At 50.8% G+C, this 15,214-nt stretch overlaps 1 protein-coding gene across 1 annotated transcript; it reads right to left on the reverse strand.

The window, feature by feature from the left end:
- SLC15A3 (solute carrier family 15 member 3) lies at positions 1-14,971 on the reverse strand. The gene is made up of 8 exons (XM_061406514.1): positions 14,353-14,971; positions 10,640-10,929; positions 6,697-6,844; positions 4,921-5,031; positions 3,935-4,103; positions 1,667-1,825; positions 695-850; positions 1-217 (listed from the first exon to the last, which is right to left on the reverse strand). Exons 1-8 carry the CDS (start codon positions 14,908-14,910, stop codon positions 63-65), a joined length of 1,746 nt encoding a protein of 581 aa, XP_061262498.1. The 5' UTR covers positions 14,911-14,971; the 3' UTR covers positions 1-62.
- Between the last annotated feature and the right edge of the window lie 243 nt (positions 14,972-15,214).

A 15,214-nucleotide genomic window follows, 5' to 3' on the forward strand; every position in this document is an offset into this window, starting at 1 on the left:
CCGGGGACTGCCGCTGTCTGTGTTGGGGGAAGAGAGGCGAGGGTGGGGCATGGGGGCCCTGTTCAGCCACTGTCCCTCCTGGGACAGCTTTGGGGGGCTGGGCCCTTGGCTGCCCTCTCATAGCGATCAGCGATGATGATGAACAGCAGGGCTGCTGCAGCCTGAATGCCGGCCAGCAGGAAGAAGTAGAGGTCCATTCGGCATTTGTTGATGTTCCCTGGAGAAAGGAGGGGTTGGCGTTTGGGTCAGGGTGGGGCTCTCCTGGGGCTGGCAGCTGAAGTCACAGTGGGCAATGGGTGGGATCTGAACACACTGGGGCAGATGATCCTCTAGCACTGGGCTGCCCTGGGTGTTTCCTGTGGCGTCTACAATGTCCTGTTAGCTGGCTCTTCTTTCAGGGGCTTAAAACAGACCAAGAAAGGTGACCCTTAACTAGACTGGCAGGGTTCCAGAAGCAGGAAGCCGCCTTGGAGGTCTGCTGAGTTCAGACTCCTTTTGGATAGTTAGGGTCATGGAGGCCCATGGAGGGGAGGCCATGCTGTGGGCGGTGGGCTAGGTTTGGGCTCCAACCTCGTTCTCCTGAGTCTAACGTGCCATTTCCTTCTGCCTGGGGTCAAAGCACTTCGCAGTTGACACCCCCTTTCTAAGCCTCCTTCCAACCGTGTCCCATTCCCGGGGAGCCCCCCAGACTCACCAGTATCCTCCGGGCAGTACAGCCAGCCCCCTGGCAGTGACAGTAGTGCCACCAGGCTGGAGCCCAGTAGCGAGCCCACCCCGGACAGGCAGAAGAAGATGCCCATCAAGGCGCCCTGCATGGAGCGTGGGGCCTCTGAGTATGCAAACTCCAGGCCTGCAGAGAGGGAGGAAGGGTTACCCAAGGGGCTGGGGGAGGAGCAGAGAACAGGCTCAGGCCCCAGCCTCCTGGGCCACAGCCCCCACCCCACCCTCACCGAGCCTCCCTCCTGGCCTCCCCCGGATGGCCCCTTGCCTCTGCCCGGCTCATCTTCCCTGTCTGGACATGTCCTCCTGGCTGCTCCCACACTGCTGTCTCCCCTCTGCCCCTTCCTCCTGGGTCTCCCACTTCAGTGATGGCACCGCTGAGCCAGCCCAGCCTTCACCCTCTCTCTCCCCCACCCTCTCTGCCCAGCTTTCACATCATCACCACATCATTTTGATTCAACCTCAGAAGTCTCTTCCCAAAGTCTGTCCCCGCCCCTGTTCCCTCTGCCCTGGGCCACATGAACAAAGGGAGGGCAGAGAGGACTCCCGTCTGCCCAGGGGCCTTGGAGACGGACTCGTGGAGAACACGGCAGTTAGACAGGGAGGAGAAGTCTTAGACTGAAGGGGAAATGGGAGTTCACATCCAATCTGTGAAATAGGGAGGTAGAAGGGACAGCAAGTGCAAAGACACAGAGGGTGGGGAACGTGGCACCAGGGGGACTGCGGGGAAGTTGGGTATGGGAATGTCTTATTCACCTCTAATCCCCACTGGGATTAGTGCTGACAAGTCCCCACTGGGTGACCGCAGCCCTGCTCAGAAGGTCCTGCCTGCCTCCACGAAGACAAGCTGAGCCCGTGCAACCTCTTACTTCAAGGCACCACCAGGCAGAGCCCATCACCTGTGCAAGAGCAGGGTGGGGGTGGGGTGGGGGGGGGTCCAGGGTACCTGCGATGCTGGCAAAAATCTCACTGATCCCGATGAGCAGGTACTGAGGGGTCTGCCACCAGATGGACAGTGGTGCTGCGTAGTATGTGTCCTGCCCAATCTGCTGGGACACAGTCTGGTTGTGATTGATGTATTCTAAACGCTTCATCTCCAGGACTCCTGGTGGCAGAGAGAAGGAATACAGTCAGATCCACTGTAGGCAGCTTGTGCTAAGTCTCTTCAGTCATGTCCAACTCTTTGCGACCCCATGGACTGCAGCCCACCAGGTTCCTCTGTCTGTGGGATTCTCCAGGCAAGAATACTGGAGTGGGTTGCCATGCCCTTCCTCAGGGAATCTTCCCAACCCAGGGATGGAACCCATGTCTCCTGTCTCCTGCATTGGCAGGCAGGTTCTTTACCATTAGCACCACCTGAGAAGCCTTTAGGCAGCTTTGCCCATGACAGAGCTTGGCAGGTAGCGGGTATTCCCTAAGTAGCTAGTGATTGACCAGGCATCAGGTAAGGAAATTAATACTGGCCCTCCAACTATTCCCTTTTTGCCTTAGCTGCTAGGAAGCTCAGAACTAGATTTTGCACTCAATAACAGTAACAGCTCTTATTAATTGAGAGCCTGTTATGGGTGAGACACCTAGTATGCATTCTTGTAAATGAGAAAGAGAACTTTAAGCAATCAGCCCCAAGTCACAAAGCTGATAAGTAGTTGAGGCTGTGCTTGTGCCTCAGTGTGTCTGGTTTCAAAGCTGGCCCATTTCCCATGATATCACCTGACTCCTCTGCTGCAGCATCAAGTATTACAGCAGCATTTCTAACCTGGCTTTCAAGTTTATTTTCTCTCCCTTCATTGCTTAGGAGACAGCTGTGCTCTCATGGAATGAAAACCATTTATGTAATTAAGTGACTTGGGTTCCAGTCATGGCCCTGCCACTGGTTAGCTGTGTGACCTTGGGCCAATCACTTAACCTCTCTGAGACCCAGTACTTTCATGCAGGAGGCTCAGTGGCAATAAATCCACCTGCAATGCAGGAAACTGGTTAGATCCCTGGGTTGGGAAGATCCCCTGGAGAAGGTATTGGCTACCCACTCCAGTATTCTTGTCTAGAGAATCCCATAGACAGAGGAGCCTGGTGGGCTACAGTCCATGGGGTCGCAGAGTTGGATATGACTGAGCGACTGAGCACGCACACAGGAATAAAAATCCCAGGATTCTTGTGAGGGTGATATAGGACAAAATTTACCAAAGCACCTAGTTGAAAAACAATCTAGTTTGGTTTTCATCCTTTCATCCTCCAGTAAACAAACACAATACTGTTTACTGAGCTTTAATTCCTCTGGCTCCTACTTATGATCCAGGCATGGTGCTGAGTGATTTACTGACTTCATCTTGTTTAATCCTCACAACACTCCTGTTAGACCACATTCCATGAGGGCAGAGCCCAGGCCCTGCATAGTGTCTGAATGAATTACTCTCTCCTTTTTAAAGATGAAGTTCAGAGACACTAAGAAACTTCAGGATCATTATGTCACAAAGTGAAAGGGTTGAGGTCAGTACAGTAGCATGCAAAGCTTCTTTTATCAGAGCCCTTTCTTGTAAGCAGCTTTGCAGCTTCAAATCCTTTTGAAATGGAAGAAAGAAGAGAATAAATAGTAAATACTTTTTGAAAAAAGTCCCCCAACCACTGAACAGCTGTGTGTCTTTGGAAAACACATTCTACACACTTATTGAGTACCTATGTTCATTATTCATGTTGTTGTTCAGTCGCTCAACAAAGTATGTCCGAGTCTTTGCGACCCCATGGACTGTAATCTGCCAGGCTCCTCTGTCCATGGGATTCTCTGGGAAAGAATACTGGAGTGGGTTGCCATGCCCTTCTCCAGGGGATCTTCCTGACCCAGGGATCAAACGTGGGTCTCCCACATTGCAGGCAGATTCTTTACCATCTGAGCCACCAGAGAACCCCTCATTATTCATAGCAGTGAATAAAAAAAGAAAAAAAAAATTCCCTGCCTTCAGGGGGCTTACATCCCACTGGGGAAAATCTTTTTTCCTCTCTTGACCTGAGCTTCCTCATCTGTCAAAAATGAGAGGAGGTTTGGACTCAAGGAGGAGGGTCTCTTTCAGTTCACATCTTCCAGAAACCAAGACTGGCACCCACAGGTGGAGGGTGTACTTGGCCCAGACCCACAGCTCCAGCATCAGCCCCTGGGGGAACCAGCCTCCCTCCAGCCCCAGACAAAGGCCATCCCACTCCCCCAGGCCCTACACTGCACCTGCCACAATGACCGAAGTGAAACCAAAGAACATCCCCAGGGCCATCTTCTGCAGAGCCGAGGGAAGCAGCTTGCAGCGCAGCAGTAAAGGGTCAAGCAGGTGGTCCTTTACAGGCACCAGGATCAGCAACACCACAACATTGGCCAGGAGCAGCCAGGCTTCTGGGATCTGCAAGAAGAAACCAAGAGGGGCAGGTGAGCAGAGCAGAAGGAGCTCGGACTGGGGTCGGCAGACCTGGACTCCATCCAGACTGTCCCTGCGTGACCCGGAGTCAGTTTGTTCCCCTCCCCTGAATGCACACTCTTCGGCTGTGCAACTAGGGAATGGATTAGATCAGGGATGGCAAACAGCTTCCTTTAACTTCTGTCAGTTGGCTGTGGCTGCCTGGAACATTCATGGGCTCAGCATGAAAGAATGTCGAGATTGATTAGTGATGTCTGCCATGGGCAAGGCATGAGGTTTAGTAGCAAATATTCAGTTAGCCAAAAAGTCCATTGGAGTTCTTCCATAAGGTGTTAACAGAAAAACTTGAACAAACTTTTTACGCACCTAGTATGTCATTTATCTGCCATATAGCTCTCATTATTATGAAGAGTCTTTGATTTTAAGAGTCTCTGAGATGGCAAGGAACTGGTTTGGAAAGTTCTGGTGCAAGGCAGAGATCTGAGTATCTGGGGGTTCCAGAGAGGGAGCAAGTGAGGAAGAGATGAGGATGCCCCGAGTGTGTCTGATCTGAGGGTCTGGTGCAAACTGGGCAGTGAGGGCCACTTCAGAGCAGCAGTGGAGTGAAGCCGGCCTGAAGTCTTGTACAAGCTACAGCTGAGCTTAGGGGCAGGATGCCTGGACCTCCAGGTGCATTTTCTGTATTCCAAGGATGCTCTGCCACTGGGGGACGGGAGTGTGGAGGCCGCTTCAGTCTTCCTTTTCTCAGAGGAATCCCCCAGCCTGGCCCGAGATCGGGGCTGAATGCACATGTGTCTCTCACCTTGTAGACACTGCCCTGGGCTCTCAGAGCCTCGGATCTGTTGGTAGGGCAGTTGGGGAAGATGTTCGGGATTTGGAGGTGAAGACCTTGCAGGACGTAAGTGGACTGCATCTGTCAAGAGAGCTAGAGGTGAGGCTGGAACAGAGCTGGCCACCTCACCTCCACCCCAGGACGCTCCTAGCTCCAAGTCAGGCACTCCTCTGCAGCAGTACAGGGTGGCCAGGCAGCTGTCCCCTTTCCTAGTCTCAGGGAGAAGAGACTATACTACCCTCCTCGCTCCTGGGGAGCTTCCGTCACTCTGTTCCCAGGCCTGAGGGCTACGTGCCTAGCTTTGCTCCAGAGCCGGGGTCCCAGCTGGTCTGGCTCATGTTCATGTCTCCAGGGCCAGCATAGAGTACTCGTGGATAAATGTTTGTTGACATGGGTAAGATAATGACATGGCTGGCCACATGGGGAGCTCTTATCTGACACTGAAGCCAAGCTGAGTCACACATGTTGACACAACTGGGGATGCATAGCCACTGATCCACCAGAGTGTCCCTGGACACAGCGGCAGGAGCAGACTCCAGGGGGCCCTGCCATCCCAGGTGTTACCCTGTTAGTTGCTCTGTGAGGGAGGGGGATCTGATAGAATCCCACAGAAGGGCCGGGGGCAGCAGAGGGCCCTTGGGTTGATCAAGGCAGCAGCTATTTGCTGACTGGTTATGGAAGGATGTCAGTGTTCTAACAACTGGTGTGACTGGGGATCACCATGGACACACACGTCCCATCACAGACAGTTTCGGCCTCTGTGCTGTCCCCAAGTAGCAGGCTGACCCCGAACGACCCCCATCTTTTGCATCTCGAAACAAGACTCCTAGAAAGCAGATGTGGGGCCTGGGGCTTAGAGACTGGAGTTCGTTGCCCACCCTCCACATACCCACACACTTTGCGGGGCGGCAGAAAGCAGTGGTTCTCAAACCTCGCTGAGAATTAGCATCATCTGAGAAGTTTATTACACTAGAGACTCCCCTAGCAATTCTCTTTCACAAATCTGGGGGTGAGACCTGGGAATATGTATATTTTTAAAAAACTCTGCAGTGGATTCTGAGGCAGAGCCAGGGCTGGGAACTTCTGTTGCAAAGCACTTGAGGTGCTGAGCTTGTCTCAGACTTGTTGTAGGGTCTCAGGTAACTGACCCACCTTCTCTGGGCTTTCATTGCCAAGTCGGAGAATCAGAATGCTTCAGAGCTGTCTGACCTCTAGTCTAACATAAGAAACTGAGGCTGGGAGGGATGGGGTGATTTATTCAGTCACTGGGACTCAGACCCGTCTCCAGAGCTCTTTGTGCACTCAGGGAATGTAATTATTGGGACAGCTTTGCATCAGGGCCCACCTGGCTGCTACAGGCAGCAGTTCACTTTGTGAGGCCCTCTCCCTGCAGTTCACTTTGTAAGCCCTTTCCCCATTCCACAGGGGAGATGGGGGGAGGGGCTGGTAGCTCAGATGGTAAAGAATCCTCCTGCAATGCAGGAGACGGGGGTTCGATCCCTGGGTTGGGAAGATCCCCTGAAGAAGGAAATGGCAACCCACTCCAGTATTCTTGTCTGGAAAATTCCACGGACAGAGAAGCCTGGTAGGTTACACAGCCCATAGAGTTGTAAGAGTTGGACATGACTTAGCGACTGAACCACACCACCTTCATTCCATGTGTCCAGAGCATCTATGGTGAGAGATGAGACTACTAAGGGGCTTAGGGAGCCATTTCCTCTAGAGTGAAAGGGCAGAGGTGCTGACCTGGAAGTATACCATCCAATATGGCACCAAAGTCACCATGACGGGCAAGATCTTCACCAGCACCTGGAAGTTGGCGATGTCCTCTTGCGGGGAAGGGCCAGGCTGGGGAAACCTCTGGTCAGGCAGCAGCTGGGCACTGGAAGGGTCTCTAAGGGGCCAAAGAGGCAGCAGATTAAATGGCAGCTACTGTCACCACCACCATGGCTACCTTCCCACCTCCACCATCATCCCCTACTTTAATCCCATTCCCCTATCACCAGTTATCACAACCATCATCTCGGAAATCACTGCCCTCCTCTCCTCCACTCCACCATCAGCATCACTTTCACCGACATTATCAACATTTGCACCCCTATCAGCATCCCAGGGACGGGGGAGCCTGGTGGGCTGCCGTCTCTGGGGTCACCCAGAGTTGGATATGACTGAAGCGACTTAGCAGCAGCAGCAGCACCATCATTAGTACGGTGACCACAGTCACCAAAGCAATCTTCTCCACGGAATTCGCATTCCTATCACCATTAATTTTTTTTTTTTTGGTGTTGGCATTGCCACTGTCAATATGATCACTATCAACCCTGAAGCAGAGGTGGTGATCAAGGCTCATTCCATCCTAGAGTGTCAGCCTCTTGGGTCCTGGGGGAAGTAAGACCAGAGGCTGTGGCAGGCAGAGTCTTGGGGGATTTTTCCACTCATAGCGTTGATTTGCCTGGGAATCAGGGAAGCCCCCGTTCATGCCTGACTCAGGGAAAGAGGCATTACAATTTGAGACAATCCAGTTCCCCAGGTGTGGTCTCCAAGCCCATCCTCCTTAACAGGCAACATGAGAGCCCTCTCTCTACAGACCAAGGAATGGAGAGGTAGGGGTGGAGGGGACATTATTAGGAAGCAGGAAAGATCAACTTTTACCCTTTGCCCTTTGTCTTGAGAAGTTTCTAATCCCTTTTTACCTAAGAGCCTTGGCTCATCCTTTGAGATGCCCAAAGGGCCCATACCAGTGCGGTGTGATGGCCATCGTAAGCTTCTCCCCTCCCAGTTTGTGATGCCGCTTCTTGGCTGAGAGACGGAGTTTATCTGCCCTGCCCTTGAATCTGAGCAAGCCTGTGACTGTGCTAACCAACAGACTGAGGAAGAAGTGACGCTCTGGGACGCTGAAACTCCAAAAGGCCTTCAAGGGACACGGAGCTTCCGCTTCCTGCCCTTTGGGACATTTTCTCTTGGCATGCTTCCTTTCTTTCCTAGCCCAAACACCTTGCTGCCCGGGGGTGAGGCCACACAAAGGGGAACCAAGGTGCGCTTGCTGACTGTCAACATCAACGTCAACTGCCAACCAGGAATGTGAGCTGTCTTGGATGTTCTAACCCTTACAAGTCCCCATGTGACTGCAGCCCCCATGACAACACAAGAAGCAGAACTACCCAGGTGAGCCCAGTGAACCACAGGATTTTGAGAGGCAAAAAAGGTGGTTGCTTAAGACACTAAGTTCTGGGGTGGTTCGTTAGGCAGCAATGGATCATTCAAACAAAACCTTACAGCAATGTACCAGGTCGGGAGAAAGCATGCTGTATACCTTTTCTGTCTAGATTCCATGGATAGGAGCTATAACTGGGTCCACGGTCTAGAGACAGGTTTGCTTAGCATAAGTAGTCAATAAACTCAGGGAAGAGAGGGGCAAAAGGCAGCCATTGTGCATATGCGAGGTTATTCAGAACTTTCCTCCCTTCTTGTTGCTTACTCAGTCGTGTCTGACTCTTCGCAACCCCATGGACTGCAGCATCCCAGGTTTCCCTGTCCTTCACCATCTCCCGGAGTTTGCTGACTCATGTCCATTGTGTAGCTGGTGATGCCATCCAACCATTTTGTCCTCTGTCATCCCCTTCTCCTCCTGCCTTCAGCATCAGTCCTTCCAATGAACGTTCAGGGTTGATTTCCTTTAGGATTGACTGGTTTGATCTTCTTGCAGTCCAAGGGACTCTCAAGAGTCTTCTCCACCACCACAGTTCAAAAGCATCAATTCTTCAGTGCTCATCCTTCTTTGTGGTCCAACTCTCACATCTGTACGTGACTACTGGATAAACCATAGCTTTGACTATATGGATCTTTGTTGGCAAAGTACTGTCTCTGCTTTTTACTATGCTGTCTGGGTTTGTCATAGCTTTTCTTCCAAGGAGCAAGCATCTTTTAATTTCATGACTGCACTCACCATCTGTAGTAATTTTGGAGCCCAAGAAAATAAAGTCTGTCACTGTTTCCATTATTTTCCCATCTATTTGACCTGAAGTGATGGGACTGGATGCCATGATCTTAGTTTTTTAAATGCTGAGTTTTAAGCCAGCTTTTTCACTCTCCTCTTTCACCTTCATCAAGAGGCTCTTTAGTTCCTCTTTGCTTTCTGCCATAAGCGTGGTGTCATCTGCATATCTGAAGCTATTGATATTTCTCCCAGCAGTCTTGATTCCAGCTTGTGCTTCATCCAATCTGGTATTTCTCATGATGTACTCTACATATAAGTTAAATAAGGAGGGTGACAATATACAGCCTCGATATTCTCCTTTCCCAATTTTGAACCAGTCTATTGTTCCATGTCTGGTTGCTTCTTGGCCTGCATACAGGTTTCACAGGAGGCAGGTAGGGTGGTCTGGTATTCCCATCTCTAAGAATTTTCCAGTTTGTTGTGATCCACACAAAGGCTTTAGTGTAGTCAATGAAGCAGAAGTAGATGTTTTTCTGGAGTTCTCTTGTTTTTTCTATGATTCAACAGATGTTGGCAATTTGATCTCTGGTTCTTCTGCCTCTTCTAAATCCAGCTTGAACATCTGAAAGTTCACAGTTCATGTACTGTTGAAGCCTGGCTTGGAGAATTTTGAACATTACTTTGCTAGCATGTGAAATGAATGCAATTGTGCAATAGTTTGAACATTCTTTGGCATTGCCCTTCTTTGGGACTGGAATGAAAACTGACCTTTTCCAGTCCTGTGGCCACTGCTGAGTTTTCCAAATTTGCTGGCATATTGAGTGCAGCACTTTAACTGCATCATATTTTAGGATTTGAAATAGCTCAACTGGAATTCCATCACCTCCACTAGCTTTGTTCATACTGATGCTTCCTAAGGCCCACTTGACTTTGCACTCCAAGATGTCTGGCTCTGGGTGAGTGATCACACCATCATAGTTATTTGAGTCATTAAGATCTTTTTTGTATAGTTCTTCAGTGTATTCTTGCTACCTCTTCTTAATATCTTCTGCTTCTGTTAGGTCCATACTATTTCTGTCCTTTATAGTGACCATCTTTGCATGAAATGTTCCCTTGGTATCTCTAATTTTCTTGAAGAGATCTCTAGTTTTTCCCATTCTATTGTTTTCCTCTATTTCTTTGCTTTGTTCACTTAGGAAGGCTTTCTTAACTCTCCTTGCTTTTCTTTGGAGCTCTGCATTCAGATGGGTATATCTTTCCTTTTCTCCTTTGCCTTCTGCTTCTCTTCTTTTCTCAGCTATTTGCAAGACCTCCTCAGATAACCATTTTGCCTTGTTGCATTTCTTTTTCTTGGGGATGGTTTTCTTCCCTTGGGAAAAGAAACTGGTTTGGCTGACTTCTTAGTCTTTCTTACACTTAATATCAATGTGGTATAGAATTCTGTCCCAAGTGCCTTCACTGTACAATCATCTCCACAGCCACCACCTCTGCTGCCATGGTCAGCATTTATTGCCAGAAGTTATTGTCACTGATAACCCATCATCCCTATATCCATCACTTCCATCACTGTCAAGACTGTTAACATCCTCATACCTTCTACAGTTAGTCCCCTGTCAACTTTACCACCCCTCATCTCCATCACCCTCCTCAGGCATAGAGGTGCCCATCATCATGAAGGGCTACCACTGGAGCTGATCCAGAGTATCTTTAAACTGGACCACCCGGCCCCTCCCCCCAGAGCCCCCTCCTCACCTGGCAGAGTGTCGGTGCCACAGTCGGGGACAGCAGTTTTGGAGAGCAAGTTTGAGCATGGAGGACACTTGGCTGCCTGTGGGTGGTTTGATGATGAAGCTGGGGGTGGCAAAGAGGAAGATGAAGAAGGCCAGGCCCACACAACCCACGACGATGCTGTAGCCCAGCAGGAAGCTGATGTTCTGTTGGATAAAGGCCACCACCAGCAATGACAGCATGGCACCCACATTGATGCTCCAGTAAAACCAGTTGAAGAAGCGGCGGCTGGCATGGCGGCCAAGATCCATCACCTGTAAAGCAGGGGTAAGAGTGAGGGCCAAGGAGGTGTGGTGGCACCCTGCCATGACATACTCTCTGTGACTGCATGACCCTCCTACAGAGACACTTCTTCCATCAGTGGGTGGGCATTCTGGCACTTTCCTAATCCCTGATCACTAAGTAGATGCTCAATAATATTTGTCGAATGAATGAATAAACCCTTCCCTTGGGAGTCACTCGTTAATGATAAGGACATTTTGGCGCAGCTGTTTCTTCATGCCCTTGACACACATTGCTTTTTTATTGTCACTAAGTGGTGCACACAACAGATGTCTCTGATGCCACTTTGTTCATTTCTAGCTGATTTATCCTTTTGTGTTTGAGCAGACCATAGTGTGCATAACCTTCATAGTCAGAAAAAAGCCAGTCAAGATCTCGGGTCTGCTCCACATTATTAAATATGATTCATGTGTATTACTGGAAGAACCAAAGTCCAATGGAGAACTTCCTCTGCAGTTTGGAGATGCAAATAGAGTTTTCTATTGTGCCCCCACCCCCACTTGCCTCCCAGTCAAACAAAGTTGGCATAATCAGGGAAAGCAGAAGTGATCCTAGATGCAGCCCCAAGAGCAGACTTTGGCCTGATTTAAAAAAAAAAAAAAAAAAAATTCAGGCCCCCCAGCAAGGGCAGAAGGGCTGAAAAATCTTTACCCAGGGTTTGGATCAATCTGCGACAGCCAGGCCCCAGGCCCACTTCCGGTCTGCTGGCTCGGATCAACTGTCCTGGCAGCTGTCCTGCTCCTAGATCCTGGTCCACAGATTCTGACTCAGCAGGTCTGGGGCAGGGCCCAGACATCTGAAATCTGAAAAAGCAGTGAGCTCTGGAAGTCACCTCTCTAAATAAGCAATTCTGTACCCCATCACCCCTTCAACAACTCCCCAAATCTCAGAACCTATCATTCTTCTTCTACCCAGAGATACATATATCCATTAGCTAAGCAGATTTTATCAAGCTTTAACTTCTGTGATTGCACTAGGAAAAAGATAACTAGGTATTTTGTTCCTTTTTCAAATGTAAGATTACAGTTCACACAGATGCATTTAAAACTGCATCCCTTTGGAGATTTTGAGGGATCCTCTTGGCAATAAAGAGGGAAAGGCCTGTCCACTCACTGAAAATCCTTGCTGTAGACTTTTAAGCAGAAAATCGAATAAGTCCCATAACGAGCAGTCACTCCATTTATTAACTGGATGTAAATGAATATGACAATTGCAACTCTAAGGGGAAGAGCAGACAGCCCATTCAGGATATAAATGAGTTCTCCCAAAATGAGCAGCCACTTTGTTGAGAATGATGGATGGCCCGTTCTGAAACCTGCAAGTGTGTTAAAACACTTGGCTCCTATGTATGGCTGTTCTGCCAGATGATGCCAACCCTTCCCACCCTCAAGCCCATCTGACTGCCCCCCCCTGAATTCTGCAACAGCCTCCTCACTGCTCTGGTGTGCCCACTCTTGTGACCCCCATCAACTGTCTACCTGTGGCCAGAGCCATTTTAAAGAACTCAAATCTAATCATGTCCATCCCTGCCTCAAATCATTTTAGTGTTTCTGAACTGCCCTAGGGGTCAGGCCAGACCCCTAGGCAGTCTTTCAGCCTGGCCCGGCCCCACCCAAAGTCCATGCTGCCCAGTGGCCGAGCCTCTGAGAGGTCAGTTCTGCCACCAAGAGGTGGGAGAGACAGGAGGCAGTAGATGGCTGAGGCCCTCTGGAGGTCAATGGGGTCAAGGCACACATTAAGGGCACCTGGGGATGGGGTGGGATGTCAGTGAAGAGGAGAGTTAAGGGAAGATGAGAGATTCCCAGTGGCAAATTTTGGGAGTCTCCTGGTCTGAAGGAAGGTCAGTGGGGGCTGAGAAATGGAGAGGGCTGTCCTGGGGGCACTGAATCCCCCATCACCAAAGGAATCCAAACAGGCTGGGTGAGTCACTCCTTGGCAAGGACACTGGAGACTATGTTGGATGCTGGACTGTGGATGACAGCTGGATGCAATGATGCTTTCTAAAATGTCCCCTTTCTGAATGTAACACATGTAATTAAAGAGCATTTTAAAACAGACAGTTAGGTAAAAAAAGTATAACTAACTAGTCCAGCATCCTGTTCCCACTACTGTTACAATTTTTCCCAGTTTCTTCCTTTTGTAGACACCTGGTCTTTTCACATGGCTGTGATCATATTCTGTATGCAGTTCTGCATTGCTTTTGCTCATTAACATTGTAAGTGATTTTTTTCAAATCATGTTACATATTTTAAAAAATTACTGTCTAACATCCCACTGAGTAGAGCTATCAAAATACAGCTGTGCTATTAGGTATTTTTCTAGCAGTCATGTACAGATGTGAGAGTTGGACCATAAAGGAGGCAGAGGCCCCAAGAATTGATGCTTTTGAACTGTGGCACTGGAGAAGATTCTTGAGAGTCCCTTGGACTGCAAGGAGATCAAACCAGTCAATCCTAAAGGAAATCAATCCTGAATATTCATTGGAAGGACTCATGATGAAGCTGAAGCTCTAATACTTTGGCAACTTGATGCAAAGAACTGACTCATTGTAAAAGATACTAATACTGGGAAAGATTGAGGGCAGGAGGAGAAGAGGGGAACAGAAGATGAGATGGTTGGATGGCTTCACTGATTCAATGGAGATGAATATGGGCAAACTCCGGGAGATAGTGAGGGACAGGGAAGCCTGGTGTGCTGCAGTTCATGGGGTTGCAAAGAATCAGACACGATTTGACAATTGAACAACAATAAATCAGGTGATTACTCATTCAGTTAGCAAATATCTATTGAATTTCTCCTATGTGCCATCTTCTGTCCAAAAGGGTACAGAAACAGGCTCAGTAGTTAGGATATTGGCCCAAGTGCTGAGGGTTCATGAGCGGCAGAGCTAAGATGTGAACAAATAGGTCTGACTCCACCTCTGCCACAGCTGGCAGGAAAAGGCTTGCTCCTCTTGCAGCCCCCAGATGGCTATAACACACAAAGCTGGGGCTCCTGATGGGGCCTGAAGTCCGGGTAGCCGTATCCTCCTTTTGAGCTGCTCTCTATGAGACCTTGGAAAGGTTGATTAATGTCCTGTAACCTCAGTGTCCTCATCTGTAAAATGGGCATAATCCACCTACCTACCCTGTAAGTAGTTCAGAGGATGAAATGAATTAAAACACGGAAAGTGACACATCGTCAAAGGCCAACTAAGATTGTCGCTATTGTTGTCGTTTTAGTTGTTGGAATAAGCAAACTCCGACTCCCCACCCCCCACCCCAGCTTCTTTCAAATAAGGAAACTGGACCCATGGAGGGGAAGTGGTTTGTCCAAGGTCACGCCGGCAGTCGTAGCCTCCTGACTCCCAGATCCCTCCCTCTTCCCGCCATACTCCCCGGCCCTCTGCCACTCACCTGGTCGGCCCCAAAAGAGGTGAGGTTGCTCCTGACGGAGCTGGCGGCCAGGGCGAGCAGCAGCAGCGCCGCGTAGAGGGTGGGCGCGCAGTAGGTGGCGCGCCAGGTGTACTGGCATCCGGGCGAGGGGCAGGCGGGCTCCAGGTGCGCGGAGGGCATCTCTCCGCAGAAGGAGCTGCGGCCGTCGGGGAAGGCGGTGGAGGCCAGCAGGCCAGAGGCGGCCAGGTAGAGCAGCAGGCTGAGCACGATGGCGCGGTAGCGGCCCAAGTACACGTCGGCCAGCCAGCCGCCCACGGGCGCCAGCAGGTAGGAGGCGCCCAGGAAGACAAGCGCGGCGCGGGACGCCTGGTCGCCCGCCCAGTTGAGTTCGGCGCTGTTCAGGTAAAGCACGAGGTTGCCCGCGACGCCGAAGAAGGCGGCGCGCTCCAGCATCTCCACCAGCAGCACCGCGGCCGCCGCGGCCCGCCACCACCGACGGGGCCTCCGCGGCCTGCGCGCCAGGAGCGGCTGGCGTTCCTCCGACTCCCAGGGCGCCCGGGGGGCGCTCGGCCCGGGCATCCTGGGCCCCCTGCGGAGCGACTCGGACCCACCCCCTCCCCCGCCGAACTCCCGCCCCTCCCCCGTCCGAGTCCCTCGCCCCTCCCCTGCGGCCTCACTCCTCTCCTCCCTTCCCTCCTTTCTCACCCCCTTGGGGTCCCCCTTCCTCTCCCTTTCCTCTTCTTTGCTCCCGCGTCTCCTCTCCCGGTCTTTCTCGCCCCCACGGGGCCTGGGGGGCTACCCGGATTCTACCTCTTTGCTCCCTAACTCTCACCTCTCCCCTCCTGCCGCCCCTAACTCTTCCTCCTGCCTCCAGTCATCCTCA

The sequence above is a fragment of the Bos javanicus genome, chromosome 29 (genome assembly GCF_032452875.1).
Source record: "Bos javanicus breed banteng chromosome 29, ARS-OSU_banteng_1.0, whole genome shotgun sequence".
Lineage (NCBI taxonomy): Eukaryota > Metazoa > Chordata > Mammalia > Artiodactyla > Bovidae > Bos > Bos javanicus.

Coding starts and splice junctions, on each gene's coding strand:
- SLC15A3 (XM_061406514.1), bottom strand. CDS start 14,910: ATGCCCGGGCCGAGCGCCCCCCGGGCGCCCTGGGAGTCGGAGGAACGC. Junction 851..1,666: donor GATTTTTGCCAGCATCGCAG/GTACCCTGGACC, acceptor CCCTCTCTGCAG/GCCTGGAGTTTGCATACTCA. Junction 218..694: donor GTACTGCCCGGAGGATACTG/GTGAGTCTGGGG, acceptor TCCTTTCTCCAG/GGAACATCAACAAATGCCGA.